This window comes from Heteronotia binoei, chromosome 1 (genome assembly GCF_032191835.1).
Source record: "Heteronotia binoei isolate CCM8104 ecotype False Entrance Well chromosome 1, APGP_CSIRO_Hbin_v1, whole genome shotgun sequence".
In the NCBI taxonomy this organism is placed as follows: domain Eukaryota; kingdom Metazoa; phylum Chordata; class Lepidosauria; order Squamata; family Gekkonidae; genus Heteronotia; species Heteronotia binoei.
The window spans coordinates 151,466-173,638 of record NC_083223.1 but is presented as its reverse complement, the minus strand read 5'-3'; the positions used below and the strand labels follow the sequence as shown (position 1 = coordinate 173,638).

The 22,173-nt window shown below is 48.5% G+C and overlaps 1 protein-coding gene across 1 annotated transcript in view; it reads right to left on the bottom strand.

Moving 5' to 3' along the window:
* PLCB1 (phospholipase C beta 1) overlaps positions 1-22,173 on the bottom strand; it is a 576,948-nt gene that overhangs the window by 406,990 nt on the left and 147,785 nt on the right. The window contains 1 exon segment of the mRNA XM_060261607.1: positions 21,587-21,661. Within this exon segment, the coding sequence (XP_060117590.1) occupies positions 21,587-21,661 (75 nt within the window).

Here is a 22,173-nt window from a genome sequence, read left to right as displayed (position 1 = left end):
TGTGATGACTGTGATTCTACAACACCTTTGTCCGAAAGGAAAGGAAAGGAAAGGAAAGGAAAGGAAAGGAAAGGAAAGGAAAGGAAAGGAAAGGAAAGGAAAGGAAAGGAAAGGAAAGGATCAGTTGTTTCCGACTCTGGGGTGACACTGCTTTCACGTTTTCACGGCAGACTGTTTTTTTACAGGGTGGTTTGCCATTGCCTTCCCCAGTCATCTACACGTTCCCCCCAGCAAGCTGGATACTCATTTTACCAACCTCGGAAGGATGGAAGGCTGAGTCTAGAGAAAGGAAAGGAAAGATCTCCTGTGCAAGCACCAGTCATTTCTGACTCTGGGGTGATGTTGCTTTCACAACGTTTTCACAGCAGACTTTTTACAGGGTGGTTTTGCCATTGCCTTCCCCAGTCCTCTACACTTTCCCCCAGCAATCTGGGGACTCCTTTTACCGCCCTCGGAAGGATGGAAGGCTGAGTCAACCTTGAGCCGCTACCTGAAAACCCAGCTTCCACCGGGGATGGAACTCAGGTTGTGAGCAGAGCTTAGGACTGCAGGACTGCAGCTTTCCCACTCTGTGCCACGGGGCTCTTCCTTAAGCAAAACAAACCCCTAAAATCTGCCGGATGCTTAAGTGGTGTTTATTTGCGGAGTTCCACAGATTGCCTGCAATCTTTCCGCAAGGCTGCCTCTTCCACCGCAAACAGATTCTGCAGAGTCGACACGAGGAGGGGGGGAGGTTAGACTTTTCCTCTGGCTACCTTTGCAATCGATTGACTTTGCAAGGGACTTCTGGTCCTTCACTCTGCCACTCTGATGCTACAGCTGTTCAGGAGACTCCCACACTGCCCTCTCTGATCACTCCCAGGGCAGAGATGATGACCCTGAAGCCACCCCCCCTCCACCTCTGCACCCTTGGCAAAAAACCCCACCATCACAATGACAGATGCTGCTCAGCCTCTGAGAGCACCTTTCAGATTGCCAAAACAGGATGCCCTTCGGCCTCCAGCTGGCAAAAGAACTCCCAGCAAAGGAGCTGCTGTGCCTGAGGCCAGCCAGGGGAGGGGTCTTCTGCCGCCCACCCAGGGCTCCTCCCCCCAAAAAACCAGGAAACTGGACGAGTATCAGCCCTGGTTCTAGGTGAAGCTCCCCTCGCCTATCGACTGCTGTTTGGGGTGTCATGAACCAGATGATTTCAACAAAGGCTTGGCTGGCTCCAAAGGCCTGCAAACATCCCCCCCCAAAAAACAAACAACCAGGGGAGTGTGTTGATTGTGCTGAGACTCCCCCCCACCCCCCGCCAAGGGACTGCGGATGCCCACAAACAACCTCCTCAGGCAAGGCCAGATTCCTCTCCCCAAAAAGAGCCCTTTTGTTCCAGAGGACTTTGCTGGGACTCAGGCACACCCACTCACCCCAGCGCAGGGGTGCTCTGTGGAGTGCTGGTCTCCAGGAGCCTGGAGAAAATGGTGGCTTTGTCAGGCAGGCTCTACGGCATGACACGGGACCCTCCTAAGTCTCTAGGGGTTTCCCAACTCAGAGTTTGCAACACTGGAAGTTTGTTCCCATTGGATGCATTACCAGAATCAGGTCAGTGGTCCCAGCTGGATTAGCACACAGGTGTGGCCAAAACACCCAGCTCTCTCTCGCCCTCTCCTCTTCCTGCCCTGCCTTTAAAAAAGAGAAATGCGGAGGGGTGGGGGGTGTTGTTTCTTTAAGTGGGGGGAGGGGCAGATTCCAGCAGTGGTTCCTGCAAGTGGGAAATTGAGTCTTAGGTGCAGAAGGGGAAGGGCTGGTTTCAGAGCCCCACCTGGCCACCATGGGGATGGCTTCCTCTGCATTTTCAGGCCCACAACTGGCTCTCCTCATAGGCCTGTTGCTGGGAGGAGAAATCGTAGAAGGGTCCCCCGCGCACAACGACTTCTTCCCATCAGCCTCCTGGCTGCTGCCTTGTGGCCCAGGGGGGTCTTCCGGGCACTCTCCAAGGGGGAGCCCCACATACTGCGCATCGCAGGAGGCATTGGCCATGATTTTCTCCCTCAGTGAGGACTCCATGGGGCTTAGACCCTCATCCTTCTCTCATCCAGTCTCTCATCACCACCACCACCCTGCGAGGTAGCCCAGGCTGAGAGTTTGTGAGCAGCAGCAGTGGGGAATCGAGACCCCTGGCCTCCCAGAGTCCCACAGTCCTCTGCCCACCAGACCACACCTCAATGGAGAGAAGGAAGAGGAGGAGAAAGAAGAAAAGGTGAAGAAGCAGCACCATTTGCTGAGCCCTCTTCCTTCTTCCCCGCCAGAAGGAAAGCCTTGCTGAGGTCCCTGCTTGCTGCAAGCGATGGAGGCCTCACTCACCTGCCCAGGAAGAAGGCCAGTCTCTCCTGAGAACTCTCTAATTTTAACATGTTAATTGGCCTAGATTGAATCAGCTGGCTGACAGGATCTCCCGGGCTCAATAAACTGGCTGGGCAATAGATCTAAAAGCAACTGGAGCCTTTGGCTTTACTGTTGTAGGGGGGAACCCTTCTACGGTTTCTCCTTTGGCTTTACTTCCTTAACCCTGAGTTTCCCCCACACACACACACACAATGGCCCCCTCCATTATGACAATAACAAATACTGGGACTACGGGAGCAACAAAACCGTAATATCAAGTAAACTCACCGAGCTAGCAAATTATTATGTCTATTAAACAGCATACAATTCTTTACAGTTTTATAAACACCTCAATATTTTACACAACAGCTTTTTGGTAACACTAGTGTAACAGACACTCAACAATGGTTACAAACGATTTCCCAAAAGAACTGTGACGATGCTCTATGAGCCTCTGACTTCAACATGGTTGCAGTGCTTGCAAAAAGCCTCTCCGTATTTGTCCCCTGAAGGTATTGAATGCCTGCACAGTCCGTTTCGGACCTTTCTCAAAGGGATGTAGATTCTTTGAGTACGCGGTGTCTTCACTGGCGTCCATATAAGCTATAAGTAAGGAGTTAGTGACAGAAAGCCATTGTGCATAGAGAAAAGTGAGCAGAGCACTTGAATGATGATGCAGTAAAAGAAGGGCAAGTGGGGCGTGATTAATTGAGCTGGTCAGTGCAGTGAGATACGGAGGGGCAAGACAGGGGACGCCAATAAAGACACCGCATACTCAAAGAACCCACATCCCTTTGAGTGGTGGTATCAAAAAGCTGTTGTGTAAAATATTGAGCAGTTTACAAAACTGTGAAGAATTGTATGCTGTTTAATAGACATAATAATTTGCCAGCATGGTGAGTTTACTTGATATTACCACTCTATGATGAGACACAAGCTAAACATCAGATCTAGGAACAGTGGCTGTTTTTAGGAACACCGGCCATTTCCTTGCTTATTTGCCCACTGAGAAAAACGAACTTCTGCTTGACTGAAGAGAGCGGGCGGGGGGGGGGCGCCAGATGCTGCCTGCCGGGTGATGCACTCAGGAATGTGTTCCTCCAGCAACAGGACGCATTTACGACCTGCATGTCCCTCTTTGGTTGCTCAGATGCTGATATGCAAGAGCTCACCTGGAAGGTTTCCCCGGTCCTTCAACGGACACATTCAGGGGCCTTCGTGCTCAACTGACAATGTAAATGGAACATTTCAGTGGTTGCTATTAAAGAGTCAGTACCTTGGCGCCTTTCTGAACAATCCTGTGCCATTTATTCCAAGTTATTCCGCATGGGTGCCCTTCAATCACATCTCCAAGTTGTTAACTATTATTCTATCCCAATTGCCACATGCTGGATGAACCCAAGACGAATGATTGCCTTGCCAGTTCCATTAACTGCACAGAAAAAAAAATAAATAAACCGCACTTGTTTCAAACACAACAGTCCCAAACATTTAATGTGTTGTGGCTTTGATTCAAACTGCCATCTTTCAACATTAATGGATTTTCAAAGTCAAGTGAAACAAGACTCACAGCTGGCACTGTTGAATGCGCTAGACGCACGCAGCCTGTCAAGATACCCGGGCAATTATTATTTCAGAGAGTTCTCTGTAAGTTTCACTGCGATTTTCCTCATCAGTCAAAAGAGTTGAGGGAGGGAAAGAGGGGGCCATGACTCCAAGGCAGAAAGAACACCAAAGGTTGTGCATTCAGGCAGTCCCAGGTTCTAGACCTCACAGCTCCACTTAAAGAACACTGGGGGAAGAACCACATCCAGTCAAAACAGACAACAGTGAGCTAGTTGGACAAATGATGGTCCAACTTTGGCAACTTTGGATATCTTTTAAAGGACATTCAAGCGGTGAAACTCAACAACTTTCTGCAAATGACCCTGTTGGTTTGTTCCCCTGATCCGTCAGCAGCAGACTGGACTGCATTTCTCTCTTTATCAAAGATTTCAGGTTTTCACGGCTGGTAACATCATTAGGGTTTGTAGAATCTTTTGGGCTCAAGTGCCGTGTTCTACTGGAGAAAGTTTTCCTTCCAGACGTTTCGTTCTCAGCTGCGGAGAACATCCTCAGTGGCGTTGCAGCCGGAGCAGGCGCTCTGACCTTCTTGGCTCCAGCAGCCCTGGCCCCACTCAATGCACAGCAGCCAAGAAGGTGAGAGCGCCTGCTCCGGCTGCAACGCCACTGAGGATGTTCTCCGCAGCTGAGAACGAAACGTCTGGAAGGAAAACTTTCTCCAGTAGAACACGGCACTTGAGCCCGAAAGATTCTACAAACCCTAATGATATTTCTCTCTTTCTCTGTGTCCTTTTTGGCCTGTTGTTTATCAAGCCCACAGAGCACTCACGCAAGTCCACTCAGTGATATAAGAAAGAAAATCAAACGAGCGGATTGAAGCAGTATTAAGCATCACAGTAGTTACACTACACACTTCTACAAGCAATTTCGCAACTAACGACTCATGCGTTCTTTTGTCTAGTAATGTGGAAAAAATTAAGAGTTCAGGAGCACCTGAAAGACTAACAAAATTTGTTGTAGGGCAGGAGCTTTTGTGAGCCATCGCTCAGCTCTTCAGAAGTGGTATCTGAAGAAATGAGCAGACTCACAGAAGCTGCTCCCCAGTCACACATTTTGTTAGTCTTTCAGTTACTGGATGGGCCATTGGCCTGATCCAACATGGCTTCTCTTAGTCCTCATGTTCTCAAGTTTCCTCACACATCAACGATTCTCCCCTCCTCCGTTCTCCTACTGCGCTTCCATTATTGGATCTCTCTCTCCTCCAGCTGCCACTCAGCTTCTAAAATCAAGTTCTCCTTGCTCAAACCATGACACACCCTTCCGTGAAGCATGGCTCTGACTTGGTGTCCCTTCTTGGCTCCAGCGCCATCCCCCACCCTGTCTTTTGGGCTCGTTTCATGTTTTACCATTCCTAGGAAACTCTGCTTCTGCAGCCCCACCCCTCCTCTCTCCATTTCCCCAAGGTCTCCTCTTCCTTTAAACAACTCTGTCCTTTCCCCCTTAGTGGCCTTTATGCCTGAAAATACAATGTCCTAATAGTGTAAGTTCATGGCTTCACATTTCTTCAAAATTCAACCTCTCCACGAAGCTTCGATCCAATCCCCTTCCACTTCCTTCCCAGGCTAAGCCTAAAAACACCTCTTGGAACCACACCTTCAGCGGCTTTGTTGAGTCTCACTTCCATATTCTCCAGAGGCACAATATAACCCTAAAAGGACTTTGATATATTTCTCCATCCTCATGAGCACAGGTAAGGCCATGGGGACTTGCTTAAAATTTCCAGATTGTATTCTGCCCTTAAGGAAGAGTGCCAGCTAAGAACATCGTAGCTCATCAATGACTGGCAATACTACCAAGAACATTTTTTTTTTTCTGCACTTCGCCGGCATTGAGACATGCAGTCATTTTACACGGAGATCTGGCCCAGCTGCAGATCTGAAAGAAACCCTGGAGAAATGGAGCAGAAGGTCATAAGATGTGGATCAGCCCACAGTCTCCAGCTGAGCGAGGCAGTTTTTAAACAGGCCTAGGAGTCAAACGGGTTACCCCAGACGATGTTACACAATGTTGATTAGGGTGTATGATGAACTTTTCCCTCTGAAAATGAGAAAGAGTCAAAACTTTTTATTTAGAAACATGCAACTGTTATAGATCAACCTGACATTAACATACCGAGACAGTTTTGATAGTGCAGGTAGTATTTTTGGCTCTGTGACATCAAGAAGGTCTTTTGAGCACAGCAGCTGAATGCCCAGAAACTGTCACTGAAAGGAAGGACAGAAGCCGCCCCCTTTCCTCTCCTCTCACATCAGAAAAGGAAACTGGAACACCCTGAAGAATGTAACAATGGGTCCTTGAGTTTCACAAACAAGCATGAGAAGGGAATGCACCTCGCTGGCAGGCGTCCGTTTCCCACACCACACAACCACGACCATGACCACCAACACCACAGGATTAAGGCATGTCTCCACTAGCGAGGACAAGGTTTTGTCCATGAAATGCAACCGAGAGGAGCTTCCAACACTGAATTTAAGCAGAAGTTCAAAAGGCAACAAGCCTTTACGTTTTGAGATGGCACTTTGTAAGAAGGCAGAAGCCAAACACATGTCCCTCCCTCTTTCCGAAGATGGCTGCAGAGTTGCAGGGATCGAACACAAACATTGCCTACACTTGTCCTCCACAGGCCGAATTGTCCTGATGGAGAAACTGAATCCCATAGGAGGCAAACTACACATTCCTTCCTACCACCTCCAGTAGGCCGGCTGCAGTCCCCCTGCCACCCCCTGAAGGGCAGCATCATGTCATTAGCAGAACCCGAAACCAGCTGCTTCCAAGCAGCCTGGCAACAGAATCTGAAGGGAACCAACTACGCCCGAGTCCCACCCCCCCCCCCCCACCTCTGGCATCCTCCCAGTCCTCCAGAAAGCTCACAGCACAGTAAATGTTCCTTCCACTGGTTGCTTTCCCTTCACAGGAGCCTTTAGAGGCCATGAAAAAGTGAGCAGTCCAGAGTCACCTGACCTGGCTGGGGTTAGCCCCACTTCACTGGTCTCAGAAGTGAAGTTATACTAACCAGGGATGGCCACAGTTAGTACCAACTAGCACAGGGTCAGCTAGTGTGTGCCCTGGCTCAGTGGCTGTCATCTTGGCTCTTCCCTGAGACCAGCCGCACGGTATCCAGCCTGAATCCGGAAAGGGCTTCTAAGCAGCCGTGTTGAGAGAGATGCCTTCGGTCCACCTCCTTCACAGCTGACAGTAGGGCTGCTCTCATGGCAAGGCCCCGGCTTCAGTAATGGGGGGGGGAGGCCAGCATGGGGTGGCGAGAGGGGGGAGAAGCCCCTCCCTTTGCTCCTCCTCCTGCTGTCAATCACCACCACTGTTAGTGGAAGACAGACCTGGTTTCTTCCCACCCACCCTGAGCAACTTCACCCTATTCAGGTCAGGATGGAAAAGAGGCAGCGCTCGTGCAGAAGAGGAAGAGGATGAGATGCTGAAGGGGGGGGGCGCATCTACAGTTGGGGGAGGGGATCACAGAACCCACCTTAGGGGGGAGGAAGATGACGAAAAGAGAGGAGTGAAGCCCCACAGATGTTGCTGTCCTCTGCAAAGGCCTCTGTGATCGTGGTCTCCCCAGAGAACCACCAACTCCTTGGGGCTTCTCAGGCCCTGGGAGAAAATGTCCCACTGAGAGTGTGATCCCTTTGGCCAGCCAACCTCCTCTTTCCACAGGGATGGGTTCCGGGGGGGGGGGGGGGGGGCGGAAGGGGGGGCAATGTACTCTCCAAGTTCTCAGGGAGGGAGTCCTCACTCATCCAGCTGTCCTGTGAGTGGCAGATGCCGGGGGCTGAACCTGCAGCCTCTACATAGAAAGCACATGTCAACTGACACCCCCTTTCCTTTGGCATGAGCAGGGCAAATGCCTGGCTTCCCATTTCAGGGATGGCCACAACGGTCTGTGCTGTTCTTTGGGCAGCAATCATAAAACTCAAAAGGAAAAGCCATCTTTTATCTTGTCGACATTTTGCATGCTCACTTCTTTGTACTGGAGGAGGAGAAAGAGGAAGGACAATAAAGAAAGCCCTTTGTGGTCTACTGAAGATAAAGGTTGCTTCTTTGGAGGTGGTGATGGGGGGGGGGAGCAATGCCGTCAAGTTGCAGCCAAATTCTTGCCACACCCTTCATGGGGTTCTAGGGGCAAGAGACATGCAGAGGTGGTTTTGCGGCCTTGCTTGCCTCTCTGGACTCCCTTGGGAGTCTCCCATCTGAATCCTGCCCCACTGAGCTGAGATCTGATGAGACTGAGCAAGCCAGGTCAGGGTCTCTGTCAGAGCAAATGCCCATCTCCTTCCTCCTCTCCGAAAAAAGACAGGACAGGACATTAACATCATTTCTCTGACAGAGAGGCACCATTTCTTTTTTTTCCCCACAAAAAGGATTTTATTTACAACATCAAAAGACAAAAAACAAATAAACAATTAAACAACAAATCAACAACAACAACAACAAAAAGAAAAAGCATTATTGGTAAACCTATATACATTTGTCTAATGGAGCGAAATTACTAAGACTAATACAAATAATGTTATTCTATCCATTCAAATCCCAATTGTTTGGCCCATTCATACATTGGATACCAAGTTTTCTTACACAGAGAGGCACCATTTCAACAGGTATCCTGTTCACACACTGTATGGTCCCTGTATGGGATACGTCTGCTTCAACACACCCCTCCTATAATGGGGCCCTTGACAACGAGCTAGAGGTAATGATGCCCTCCTGCTGATGTGAAGAGTCCACCTGTCAACTTCACCCCAGAAAATGCTTCAACGGGTGGATAAGAAAATGTGGTGCTGGAGAAGACTCTTGAGAGTCCCTTGGACTGCAAGAAGATCCAATCAGTCAGTCCTAAGAGAAATCAACCCTGACTGTTCCCTGGAAGGTCAGATGCTGAAGCTGAAGCTCAAAGACTTTGGCCACCCAATGAGAAGGGAGCACTCCCTGGAGAAGACTCTTGAGAGACCCTTGGACTGCAAGAAGATCCAATCAGTCAGTCCTAAGGGAAATCAACCCTGACTGTTCCCTGGAAGGTCATATGCTGAAGCTGAAGCTCAAAGACTTTGGCCACCCAATGAGAAGGGAGCACTCCCTGGAGAAGATCCTGATATTGGGAAAGACAGAAGGCAAAAGAAGAAGGGGATGGCAAAAGAGGAGATGGCTGGACAGCATTATTGATGCAACAAACATGAATTCGAGCAGACTTTGGAGGATTATGGAAGACAGGAGGGCCTGGCGTGACTTTGTCCATGGGGTCGCAAAAAGTCGGACTCGACTATGTGACTGAACAACAACAACAAAGAAAACATCATGGCTCTGTTGGGGGGTGGGAAAAGGGAGTGGGTGAAAGAACACCCCCCCCCCCCAGAGCAGCAGATTGAGCAGAGGAGGAGGGAAGAGTCACGCTTCCAGCGAGCTCTTCTGTCACAGAACGGGCTGCTGCAAATTCAAGCGAAGCCACTCCTTTTCAAGTGGGTCCTCCCCTCCCCGCCCCCTTAAGCAAGCCTGAGCCGGTGAATAAGGAGGAACCAGACAGACAGAGGGCTGAGACCATGTTAAGAAAACACAACTTGACATTCAGCTGCTTGTCTCCCTTCCTAGCAGGGTGTGAGCAGGTTTAAGTTTTCGGCAAAGCCACCCCGAGAGGCCTTTCAGGAGCAGTAAGTGGTTCTCGACAGGACAGAGCTGGTGCCGCAAGGCAGCATCCCAGCAGGGGACTGAAGGGGTCCAAGGGCCATGGCTGCTGGAGGCACGAGGAGGGAAGGAAGAGGTGGAGCTTCACTCCACCGGCAGGGGAAGTCCTCAGTCCCAGACGGAGCAGCAGCAGAGAGAAAGGACTAGCAGGTGCTTTCACTGCATGCAGCTGGACCTGGACTCTTTGGATCTGCCAGGAGTAGCGCAGAAAGGCAGGCAGGTGAGGGCATTTCCCACAGTGATTGATACACAAGCGATGCTGCCCCAAGGCCAGTATCTTGAACCTGCAGCTTAAAAAATGAGCCACAGCCTTGTGAATCCACTTGCTCCCCCAACCTCCCCACAAGAGTACAACCAGCACGTCAGTTCTGCCGTAGAGCTCAAGAAGCTGGCCGTCACCCTCTTTCTTTTGGCTGCCACAAAAGCATCTCCTCAGCGTGCACCCCATTTCTCTCAGCACGTCATCAACTGAGCATCAATCTATCACTTCGTTAGCAAACACGAATTCTCAGTAGACTCAAGTTCATGTTTTTGCTGTCCCAAATGGTACTGCTCATGTTCCCCAGAGTTATTTATCAAGAGACATGAAACCAGAAAGCAAACTTAATTATGGCCATCTCTGCTTCCCTTTATTTTTCTTCCCCCATAAGAACATAAGAGAAGCCCTGTTGGATCAGGCCAATGGCCCCTCCAGTCCAACACTCTGTGTCACATAAGAACATAAGAGAAGCCCTGTTGGATCAGGCCAATGACCCATCCAGTCCAACACTCTGTGTCACATAAGAACATAAGAGAAGCCCTGTTGGATCAGGCCAATGGCCCATCCAGTCCAACACTCTGTGTCACATAAGAACATAAGAGAAGCCCTGTTGGATCAGGCCAATGGCCCCTCCAGTCCAACACTCTGTGTCACATAAGAGAAGCCCTGTTGGATCAGGCCAGTGGCCCCTCCAGTCCAACACTCTGTGTCACATAAGAACATAAGAGAAGCCCTGTTGGAGCAGGCCAATGGCCCCTCCAGTCCAACACTCTGTGTCACATAAGAGAAGCCCTGTTGGATCAGGCCAGTGGCCCCTCCAGTCCAACACTCTGTGTCACATAAGAACAGAAGAGAAGCCATGTTGGATCAGGCCAATGGCCCATCCAGTCCAACACTCTGTATCACATAAGAACATAAGAGAAGCCCTGTTGGAGCAGGCCAATGGCCCCTCCAGTCCAACACTCTGTGTCACATAAGAGAAGCCCTGTTGGATCAGGCCAATGGCCCCTCCAGTCCAACACTCTGTGTCACATAAGAACAGAAGAGAAGCCATGTTGGATCAGGCCAATGGCCCATCCAGTCCAATACTCTGTGTCACATAAGAACATAAGAGAAGCCATGTTGGATCAGGCCAATGGCCCATCCAGTCCAACACTCTGTATCACATAAGAACATAAGAGAAGCCATGTTGGATCAGGCCAATGGCCCATCCAGTCCAACACTCTGTATCACATAAGAACATAAGAGAAGCCATGTTGGATCAGGCCAATGGCCCATCCAGTCCAACACTCTGTATCACATAAGAACATAAGAGAAGCCATGTTGGATCAGGCCAATGGCCCATCCAGTCCAACACTCTGTGTCACATAAGAACACAAGAGAAGCCATGTTGGGTCAGGCCAATGGCCCATCCAGTCCAACACTCTGTGTCACATAAGAACATAAGAGAAGCCATGTTGGATCAGGCCAGGGGCCCATCCTGTCCAACACTCTGTGTCACATAAGAACATAAGAGAAGCCATGTTGGATCAGGCCCATGGCCCATCCAGTCCAACACTCTGGGTCACACATAAGAACCTAAGAGAAGCAATGTTGGATCAGGCCAATGGCCCATTCAGTCCAACACTCTGTGTCACACAGCAGCCAATGTATGTGTGCGTGTGTATACACACACACAAACACACACACACACACACATATATATACACAAACTGTGGCTAATAGCCACTGATGGACCTCTGCTCCATATTTTTATCTAACCCCCTCTTGAAGCTGTCTATGCTTATAGCCACCATCACCTCCTGTGACAGTGAATTCCACATGTTAATCACCCTTTGAGTGAAGAAGGACTTCCTTTTTTTTTAACTCAAAATTTTTATTTTTTTATTAACAACAACATTCAACAAAGAAAAGAAAAGAAAATATATATATATATATATATATATATATATATATATATATATGTACTTCCATATAAGAGATACAATATTGCAATCTTTTGAACTTCAATAAGTAATCCAGAACACCTCACTCATATACACACACAAAACATAATAATACTACAAAAGAAGGGAGGGAGGGAAGAAAGAAAAAAAAAAAAAGAGAGGGGGGGGTAGGTTGATTGTATTATTTTCAATTATTCCAAGTCTCACCGCCAAACTTCCAAGGTTGATCATTAGTGAGAGCAAGTGTGCCTCAATACAAAACAAAATTTAGGTATTTTGTTGGCATTTTGTTCTTCTTTGACGCAAAGGAGTTCACGTGGTCAAAAAAATTAAACCACTTCTCAACAAAAAAATCTCCTGCCTTAGGATTATCGCTAAGAGGACTTCCTTTTATTCGTTTTAACCCCAACCCCCCCCCCCCCCCCCGTTTGCTCCTCCATGCACAGAAAGACCCCCTTCCCAAGCAAGTCTCTCTCTGCTGGTGAATTCTGTGCCCAACGGAACAAAATAGGAGTCGAGTTGCACCTTTAAGACCAATTTAGTTTTATTCAGAATGTACGCGTAGAGCACACGAAAGCTGACGTGCTGAATAAAACTAAGTTGGCCTTAAAGGTGCAACTTGACTCCTATTTTGTTCTACTACTTCAGACCAGCAGGGCTGCCCACTTGGAACTGTGCCCAAAGGAAGTTTTAGCTTGCAAGATAAATCTAACAGGATCTCCAAAGCGCTGGGGCTGGTCCCTTCTCGGAGCTACCGGGAGGCTCCTTCCCGCATTAATCCAGGAAATCTAAAACAGCCTGACAGTGATTTCAGAAAAACAGGATCTGTCTCATCTGCCGGTTTCACTTTAAATGCCAGACGTAAAATAAGCCAAAAGTGCTGCAAGGCTGCGGGATGCCAAGTGAGTTTCAGCTTCCCTCTGGATAAATCCTCCAAATCCAGCACTACAAGACTGCTGCAAAACTCTCCGGTCCCTCTCTGCCCTCCACATGGGAGTCCACTGTCAAAAGCAGGCTGAGTGGGTTCAAGGGCAAGAGGCCACTGACCGCCTAATTTTGTTTCATCCAATTCAGGGAGTTCAAGCATGGGTTATCGATTCCTTTAATATGTTCAACTTTTTGTTACTATTCTAGACCTATCTACTCTCCATGGAATTACTCTGCTGCAATTTCTAGATGAAGTAACTCTGCAGATTCCTAGCCTCTTCGGACACTTTGCTCCAGCAACCCATGGGAGAAAAACACACCCCCCCCCCACTCACCACACTGGGGTATTGTCCTCTATCAACAATCAAACGGATCCCATTTAACTAAGGCCTGCTCAATACTATAGTCAGGGCCTTTTTTGTAGCAGGAGCTCCTTTGCATATTAGGCCGCACCCCCTGATGTAGCCAATCCTCCAAGAGCTTACAGTAGGCCCTGTAAGAAGAGCTCTGTAAGCTCCAGGAGGATTGGCTGCATTAGGGAGGTGTGGCCTAATATGCAAAGGAGCTCCTGCTTTACAAAAAAAAAGCTGTGACTACAGTTAATCAGTACAAGAACACAAGTGGCTTATTTTTTTTGAGGGGTGGGAGGTTGTGGAGGAGGGAGGGGAGGAAACCACCAAGAAGGCCAGACTGTCCTGAATTGTTCCCTTGGGTCCTTCAAGGACAAACGTTCTTTGCTCTTCAGAAGAGCCTGCATTTAGAGGGACTCAGTCACCTCCTTCCCATTCACAAAGTTCTGTTCACTTCCTGGCTCATTTAAAATCCCCTTTATTTACATTCCTGGGCATGAATGCAGTGGCTTTTGGCTTTTTCAGCCATTCACTAGAGAAAGGATTTTCATTTGCCTGAATATATCCTTAACACTTCTGCAATTGTTACAATCTCCGCTTACTTAAAAAAAAAAAAAACAACCTACATTAGAAGATAATTGATTTATCCACTCTAAGGGTTCAGACCACTCGAAAACCTTTCAGCCTAGCCTCTGGGAGCAGCCATGGACTTGAAGCATTTCTCATTTATTCTCATGGCCCACTGGATGAGGGTGAGAAGAGAAGCACAAATGGGAGACTTCAGGCATCAAAAGATTGCAGGATGAAATGCAGACACTGCCTTCTTCTACCCAAGCCAGACCATCTAGCACGGGGGTGGAGGTGTCAAACTCATTTGTTATGAGGGCCAAATCTGACATAACTGAGACCTTGTCGGCTTGGGAAGGGCCATGCGTGTACCTACTGATGATTAGGCAGCAGAGATATAAACTTTATAAAGGACACAGACAAACACAAAGATTTAAAACAAAAACAACCAAACAAAAAGACTTTTAAACGTTCTTAAAATATTGGCACTCTAACTTAAAGGAGCTTTCTTTGTATTTCTCTCATGGGGCCCAGGGGACTGGGCAAAGGAAGCTCTGGCTCTTTCCTTCCTTCCCCAGGGGACCAGGAGGGGGAGGAGCCTCAGCCAATAGAAGGAAGAGAGGCTTGGCTCAGTAACTCTGCTGTGCCTGGCAAAGCAAGCTCTCCCTCCCCCCTTCCTCCCCAAAGGAGGAGTCCCAGCCAATGGAGAAAATAGAGGTTTCGCTCTGTAGCTCCTGTGCGATTGAGCAAGCCTGGCGAAGCAAGCTGTGATGCAGAAGGAAGCAAGAGAGAGGGAGAAGGAAGCAGATGCCAGCCAGTTGCTCGGGGGCCTGATAGGGGCCTGATTCAGCCCCTGAAGTGCAGGTTTGACACCCCTGGCCTAGTGATCTTGCTCAGCATTGTCTACTCTGACAAAGAGTCCTCAAGGGCCTCTCTGAACAGCAGCCACCTCCATTACCTGGAGATGCCAGCAACTGACCCAAGGAAACTCTGGATGCGACACAGGCGTACCCTCAACCACTGAGGCACAACCCCAACTTGGACCTCAGAACAAGCAGTTCAAACTACCTGGACATCCCCCCTTGAGGACACCCTCCCCGTTCCTTCAAATCCACCTCCTGAGAGCAACAGATTGCTTGCTCTCCTCCCTGTCCCCTGAGGAGCTTAGAAGAGCCTTTGCCTTCTGCCCTCCTCCTTTTGTCCTCACAGGACGCCTCACAACAAGCAGGTCAGGAGGAGGAAGTGAGGCTAGACGCTCTGAGGAGGATCTGGATTTGAGTCCCCCCAGATCCTAGTTTGACACACTGCCAGCTGCATCATGCTGGCTCGCTGCAGGAGAAGTTGGTGCAAAGTGGCTAGAAAGAAGACCATTTGTGTGGTCAGCAGCTGGCCTTCAAAAAGGGTTTGTGATGCATCTCAAAGAGAGACCCCACCCTTCATTCCAAGATGCACTTCTTCTGAGGAGAACGCCCCCCATCAAACAGAGGAGAGCTTGAGAGACCGTCCTCCGCTTTGCCCAGATTCTACATTTTGCCTCCTGTGAGCTGCAGACAACTTTGGTATCTTTTCCGTAGGAGTTTCTAATTCAAAGGCAAGGCAGACAAAGCAATGAATGGCACGGATTTTTCCAAGGATAAAAACAAAACTTGTGACAAACGAACGCCGGAGACCAACCTCCCTGTAAAGCAAAACGGGGTATTCTTTGCTGCTCTGCTCTCTCTTTGAATGCTGATATTTTTAGCAGATCATGACAGCATGTAAGCCTCTCTAATTAAAAGGAAAGCAACATAGCATCATGCATAGCCACAATTTCATTAAGTTAAAGAATAAGGGAACGGTGACAAATTCCCACATCACTGGATTTCAGTTCCCACATGGCAAGCAGGCAAAATGGATCTGTAAGCTTCATTCCAGTAATTCATGCAAAAAGAAATCTCCTTGGTTCTTAATTAAAATCTGATCTGCAATTAGCAGGATTGGCAACAAATTAAAAATCAGAGTCGGAACTTCTGAAGGTCACAAAGTCAAAATAGCTCTTGACTCCATAACTCAAAATTGGTTACTCCATTCAGGACACATCTCAAACTAGCCCATGTTTGAGAGTGAAAAAACTTTGCTTCTAGCTCCGCAAACTAAAGGCAACTACATAGCTGGAGAGAGAGAGAGACAGAGAGAGAGATCCCTGCACAAGGAGTTTACAAACTAAAAGTCAAGGTCAGGGCAGGACTAGGGGAGGGTGCAGAAGACAAGGTCAAAGCTACCTACAGAGGCTTCCAAATTGTTTCAAGCGTTGGCTTTGAGCCTTAAAGCCCTGAATGTCTTGCAACCAGAAGACCTGGCGGAGAACCTCCAACCGTATGAACAACCCAGGTTGTGAGAAAAATTGCCCGGAAATCTTCACGTGAGGATGACAGACACTTGGAATAGAGAATTCCTAGCAACTACCCACCCTCAATATGGGTTTCCCAAGTCCATCTGACAGGCGGCCTCCCCTCTGAGACAGGCTGAAGGTGCTCCTTTTCAGAGGCCCTTTGGAACTTACAGCTCCAGTTTTTTGTTTTTAATTTTTGCCATGAAATCCCGCCCCCCCCTGCTTTCTGTGCTCTCAAAGGATGACGAATGTTAGTCTGCCTGGAAACTCACATGGGGGTGGTTCCTCTCTCTACAGTATTTCTGGGCCTGATCCACCCAGGGCTTTTTCGTAGCAGGAGCTCCTTTGCCTACTAGGCCACCCACCCCTGATGAAGCCGATCCTCCTGGAGCTTTCAGTAGGCCCTGTGAGAAGAGCCCTGTAAGCTGTTGGAGGATTGGCTACATCAGGAGGTGTGGCCTAATATGCAAAGGAGTTCCTGCTACAAAAAAAGCCCTAACTCCACCTTCTAAGAAATATTTTTTTTTCTTTGCTTATGAGTTTGCTAACAGTTTTTAAAAGGAGTACAAGTCACAGGAACACACCTTATACTGAATCAGACCACCTGCCTTTCAAAGTCTCTGTTGCCTATCCAGTCTGGTAGCTGCTGCCCAGGGTCTTAGGTGAGGGTCTTTCACATCACCTGGCCCTTTGTGGACATGCTGGGGATTAGTCAGGGTCCCTTCCAAAGAAGTAAACGTCTGAATTCCAGTTCTAGTAGGTAACCTTAGGCCTCTGTGTGTGCTGGTCCTCCAAAGTACCTGGTTGGCCACTGTGCAAAAACAGGAGGCTGAACTCGATGGACCCTCCCCGGTCTGATCCATCAGGGCATCTCTTATGTCCTTAATATGCCCTCGGTCCACCAGAAGTTGATCTTGTCTTGCATAATTTAAATATTTGAGTTCATCTCCCCCCCCCCCTCCCGTACTGTATAGGAAAGGCTTCTGGATAAATTCTTGTGTGTTCCTTGAGAAATATACAACCTTCCTGAGTGACTGACTGCTAAGCAGAAATAAAGCAAATCCACATCACATTTAAAAATTAATGTTCACCATGTGGAAATGTGCCCTACACCCGATGCTCTCTACTATTTCGGCTTGTTAGCAAACTCCTCAGAGCTATATCAAGATTCTAGTTTCCATAGAAACTGTTGTCTGAAACGTCAGGATGTTAAAGCATCCATGTTAATTTGAATTTCCATTTGCTAACCGTGTATGCGCTATAATTTCTAGCTGCTCAGCACTGAAGCTGTAGGTCATGATCGACACTTTTGTCTCGCTGCCATCTCAGACCCACTTTCTCCTCAAAAGCTGTTAAATTAAAGGGTGTGTGATACATTCAGCAGGACTTGAGGCTATCCAAGGAGGCGGGGAGGGAAACAAAACAGAAAACGATGCCAGCAGAGCTCCAAGTTTCGCTCTCTTCTTTAATGGCATTGATGTGTCTTAAACAAGAAAGATTCAACCAGGCAATTGCAACGTCTTGTCAAGCGACACTCTGTTTTCTTCCGCTAGTTCACAGGCTGCTCAGTGGACTTCTTCCAAGGGCTCCTTGTCAAGAGAGGTCATCTATCCGCTTCACTTCCCCGTCCCCCAGCATGCAGACAAGCGGGACATGCTCCTCCACAGGATTTCACAGTTCAGCACTGGATGCTTTAAAGGAAATTAAGGGGGGCATGGGGGAAGGGAAGTAGCAGTGACACTCACAGGTTGGTATAGTGTGAAAAGTGATGTGGTGAAATAACTTTAATGAAAGGGCCACATTTAAAAGTCAAGTCAACCCCAAATCAACAGCAGTATCTTTTTTGTATAAAAGCTAAACTGGAATGAAAGATACCTTCTAAGAAAAGCATTTCTATCTTTTAAAATATTTCTTGAGTTTAATTTATGGTTTACCTTCTCAGCTTTTTGCCCCCGAGACACAAGAAGCTGAAATCTAATTCTGTTTTTGAAAGCGGCAGAGATTTCCACTTATCACATAATTGCAGGAGCAGAACCTTTTGGAAAATCAAATGTTACAGCATTCACAGGAACTTGACATTTGGCCAATACAATTTCATCTAGGACTACTTAAAACCAATTTGAAAACCTAGCTATGAATAGCATTTTATGCTTAGGAAGCGCCGCTCCTTGCCTCTGAAAATCTTTAAAATATATATATATATATATATATATATATATATATATATATATATATATATATATAATATTTGGTGCTAGATGAATGATGCCCTCAGTAATACACCAACTATCATAGGTTTTACAAGCCAAATGGGTTGGATTTGGGGTTTGTTTTGTTTGTTTTGCACAGTGAGGAGAGAGGAAATGGCCACCAAAGTCTCTGCAGGATGAACTACTAGAAAGGACTAGTTCTTGCACACCCAGGGAAATGATGCCCCCCACTTCATTTTTCTCCATGCCAGTTTGGCCAAGGATCCTGTGGGGGGAGGGGTTTTGCCATCTTCTGGGCATGGAGCCTGCAGGGGTCAGTGGGTGTGTGTGGGGGGAGGTGTTTGTGAATTCCCTTCATTGTGCAGGGGAGTTGGACTAGATGACCCTGGAGGTCCCTTCCAACTCTATGATGAGCACTTGACAAGAAACATTTGACAAGAAACAGTGAGGACAACTTCCTGTGTTTGGAACAGGTCTCCCCCATCTTGTCCAGCCTTTGGGCATTTTTATAAGATCTTTGAGAAGAGGGAATGAGGCCACCACAAAATGGATGCCACAGAGGGCTGGTTCTGATCAGAAGATGGCAGCATGGTTTGGAAGGCTGAATGGCTGCCATGTCTTGCAGAGGGCGGGGATTAAACACCCACTGCAAGCTGCCCCACAGGGGGAGGGGGGATCTGAAGGCTCCGCTCAGCAGCTGTTAGAATTCTCTGGCCCAGGATCTGTCTGAGAGTCTTGAACAAGGTCTCTTCAATAGATCCAACTGTGAAATCCACCACACCCCTACTCTAAGGGGCAGCAAAAGCTGAACTACTGGAGAACGGCAGCAGAGCCCCGTGGCGTCAGACCAGGGAAGGTCCACCCAGCCTCCTGCTTCACACAGTCACCAGCCAGCAGCACAACCCAACGGAGCATGGAGGCCGAGGCCTTCCAGAGTCCTGCCTTTCAGCAGAACGAGGGAGGCTGACTCTCTGGAGAGGGGCAGGGGCCACATCCCCCTCCCCTCACCCCCTTTTAAAGCCACCTGTGTTCAGGGTCATCACTGTCTCCCCTGGAAGCAAATCCCACAATTTAGTGACTTGTTGAGTAAATATGTGTTTCTGTTTTTTATCTTTTTAAAATCGCAGGTTCTGCCCAAACACATCAAAACCATGCAGGGGTCACTTTGCCCCTCCAATTCTGCCGTCTTCAAGCTGATCCGGTGCAGCTCAAGAACCCTCCAGAACATCCTTCGAGGAGGTCTAAGATGAAAAAGAGTTTTGGATTGAAAACCCCCTCCCCCAAACACACACACACACACCCTTTTTGTGGGGTTCTGGACACAACAAGAGAAGGTTGGGGCTGAGAACCCTGAAAAAAGCAAAGGGTGGGAGGGGTGGGTGGGATTCAGGACAAGCCTTTTAAAAAACCAAACAAACCACAAGCCTTTAAAACACACACACACACCCCTTTTTGTGGGGTTCTAGACTCAAGAAGAGTAGGCTGGGGCTGAGAACCCAGAAAAAAGCGTGGGGTGGGTGGGATTCTGGACAAGCCTTTAAAAAAAAACCCACAAGCCTTTAAAACATACACACACACACACACACACACATAGAGACCATTCCATTGATAGTGCTGCTTGTGATTGAGTGCCTGAGCACAACACTCACCGAAGCCATTACACAAGCAATGTAATGAAGCAAAACCCACTGAGCAACATACCTACTTCAGCGCCAAGCAATGTTCTTGGTACAAGAACGCTTCTATAAAAATGTGCGGGGGGGGGGGAGGTATTTTATCCATTGTTAAAGTCCCCATGCTGTGCATCAAAAGCCATCAATCGGGAACAACTAATTTGGTCTCTACCTGGACGTCATCAACTCCCACGACAGCCTCTGGGGCTTCCCGCTGCAGCCCCCCCTCCTCCTGAGAGGCCAAAGGGCCCTGCTCCAAAAAGAGCACTTCAAACAAACAAATGCCTTACAGAAAACAGCAATTCCTGAGTCACACTGGGGGGGAGGCCTGTCCCGCCCCCCACCCAGCCCCCTCCGAGGCAAGTTTCACCAGGCCATCCCCAGGGACGGCAGCACCTTCACCTGTGAGACCGGGGCGGGGGGGGGGCTCTTCCTCAAGTGTCACTAAGTGCTGCCTTTGGGAGATGGTCAGCACTCATGAGCATTAAAGACAAGGCTGAAAATGCAGAAAAGCTGCTGTCCACAACGCACCTTCAGTTAAACGTGGCACTCATGAATGCAGGAAGAGAAAAAGTGGATTTAAATGATGACCGCCGTTCCAATTTAGCTACTGACTCACACGAGTGAACAGACATATCTCCATGCATGTCATCCATTCCACAATATTCAAACAGCCAGATATTATTTGGAACAATCTGTAGGCCACCATTTTGGAGCTATTATATTTCTCTCTCTCAGACTGCCCTTAAAGACATCAGGACCACGGAAAGCAGAAGAGACGAACCTTCCAAGGATGTGCACGACTGGGGGTCTTGCAGGCTCAGCTGACCAGCAGAAATGCTCAGTGCAAATGCAGCCCTGCAGCAAAAGGGCCAAAAACACCCCCCCTCCCAATGCTGCTTCTCAAAACCACTGCTCCCCAGCACCACCAAACCAGGCAAGGGAGTTCCCTACAGCTACTGTGTGTCTGCAGGGAAGGTGGGTTGAGTTGTGGCTGGACACCTCACAGAGTTCACCCCTCCCAGCCAACTTGTCTTTGGGCCAAACCACTTCTGAGGGAAGGGGGGGGCTATGGTGGAATCTTCCCCTGCACCGAGGCTTCTCGAAAAGCCTGGAATCCTCCCACCTGCCCATCCAATCATCTCTGTGGAGGGAATGTGATTTGCATGGAGGATCATTCAGACTTCTGCGCTCCCCTCTGCACACTGAAGTGCCACGCCCTCCGAGGCCACAGTTGCCCACACAATGAACAGCAGGACTTTGCACCAGGGTCTGAAGCGATTGCTTGCACTAGTGGACTCCTAAAATAGGTCAGCCACATTTTCTGTCCACTGTTTATGATGTGTATAAATGACTGTGCTTACTGAATTCCACATGCTGATTAACAGGTTTGCTGTAAGAGTACACTCCATACACTTTCCCTGAATAAATCACAATTAGATTCCACCCCCCCACCCCACACACACACAAAGCCTTTTCTGTAATAGAAGCAAAGCAAATGGCAGAATGTCTGCAGAAAGTCTGTGGCTGTTTGGTCACCTCATTATAAACGTTACTCAACATGATCACCACAACACCTGGAAGGAAAGTGAAATAAGTCTCTACCTTTGGAGCTCTGGCATGTTTCCCACATCTGGCATCTCTGACAATGGTGAGGTCCAACAGCTCCGTCTCCTGCGGCTGAACAAGACAGAAAGAAAGAAAAGATCTTAAATTCACTGGAGAAGGTGCAGCAGCAGCACTGCCTGGTCCGTTTGGACATTAGCTAATGAAGTGGCTGGATGACCCCCCTCCTCGCCGTTCATGATGTTAACAGGCGCTAGCCTTTGTTTCTGCCCACACTTCCGGGGTCTGGGGGTCTGGCTTAATGTTTTCAGGAATCAACAAAAGGGGAAACGAGACATTTCCCAGCCAGCAACATTGCCAGGTCTGCCATTGCTCTCCCCCGGGGTTGAAAAAAGCCCTGGATTCCGTAAGAAGAGGGACACTCTTTTTTGTCTGCTGGGCACAGAAGCTCAGGCGTCTCCTGCACATCCAGAGGTAAGGCAGAGTAGGGGGATTCCTGGGGATTTGAGGGGTGGGCCTGGGGGAGGAAGGAAATGACCTCAGCAAAGGATCAGGTCCCAAAGCCCACCCTCCAAAACAACTGCTCACCCCAGGGGAACTTGTCTCTATAGTCTGGAGATTTGTTG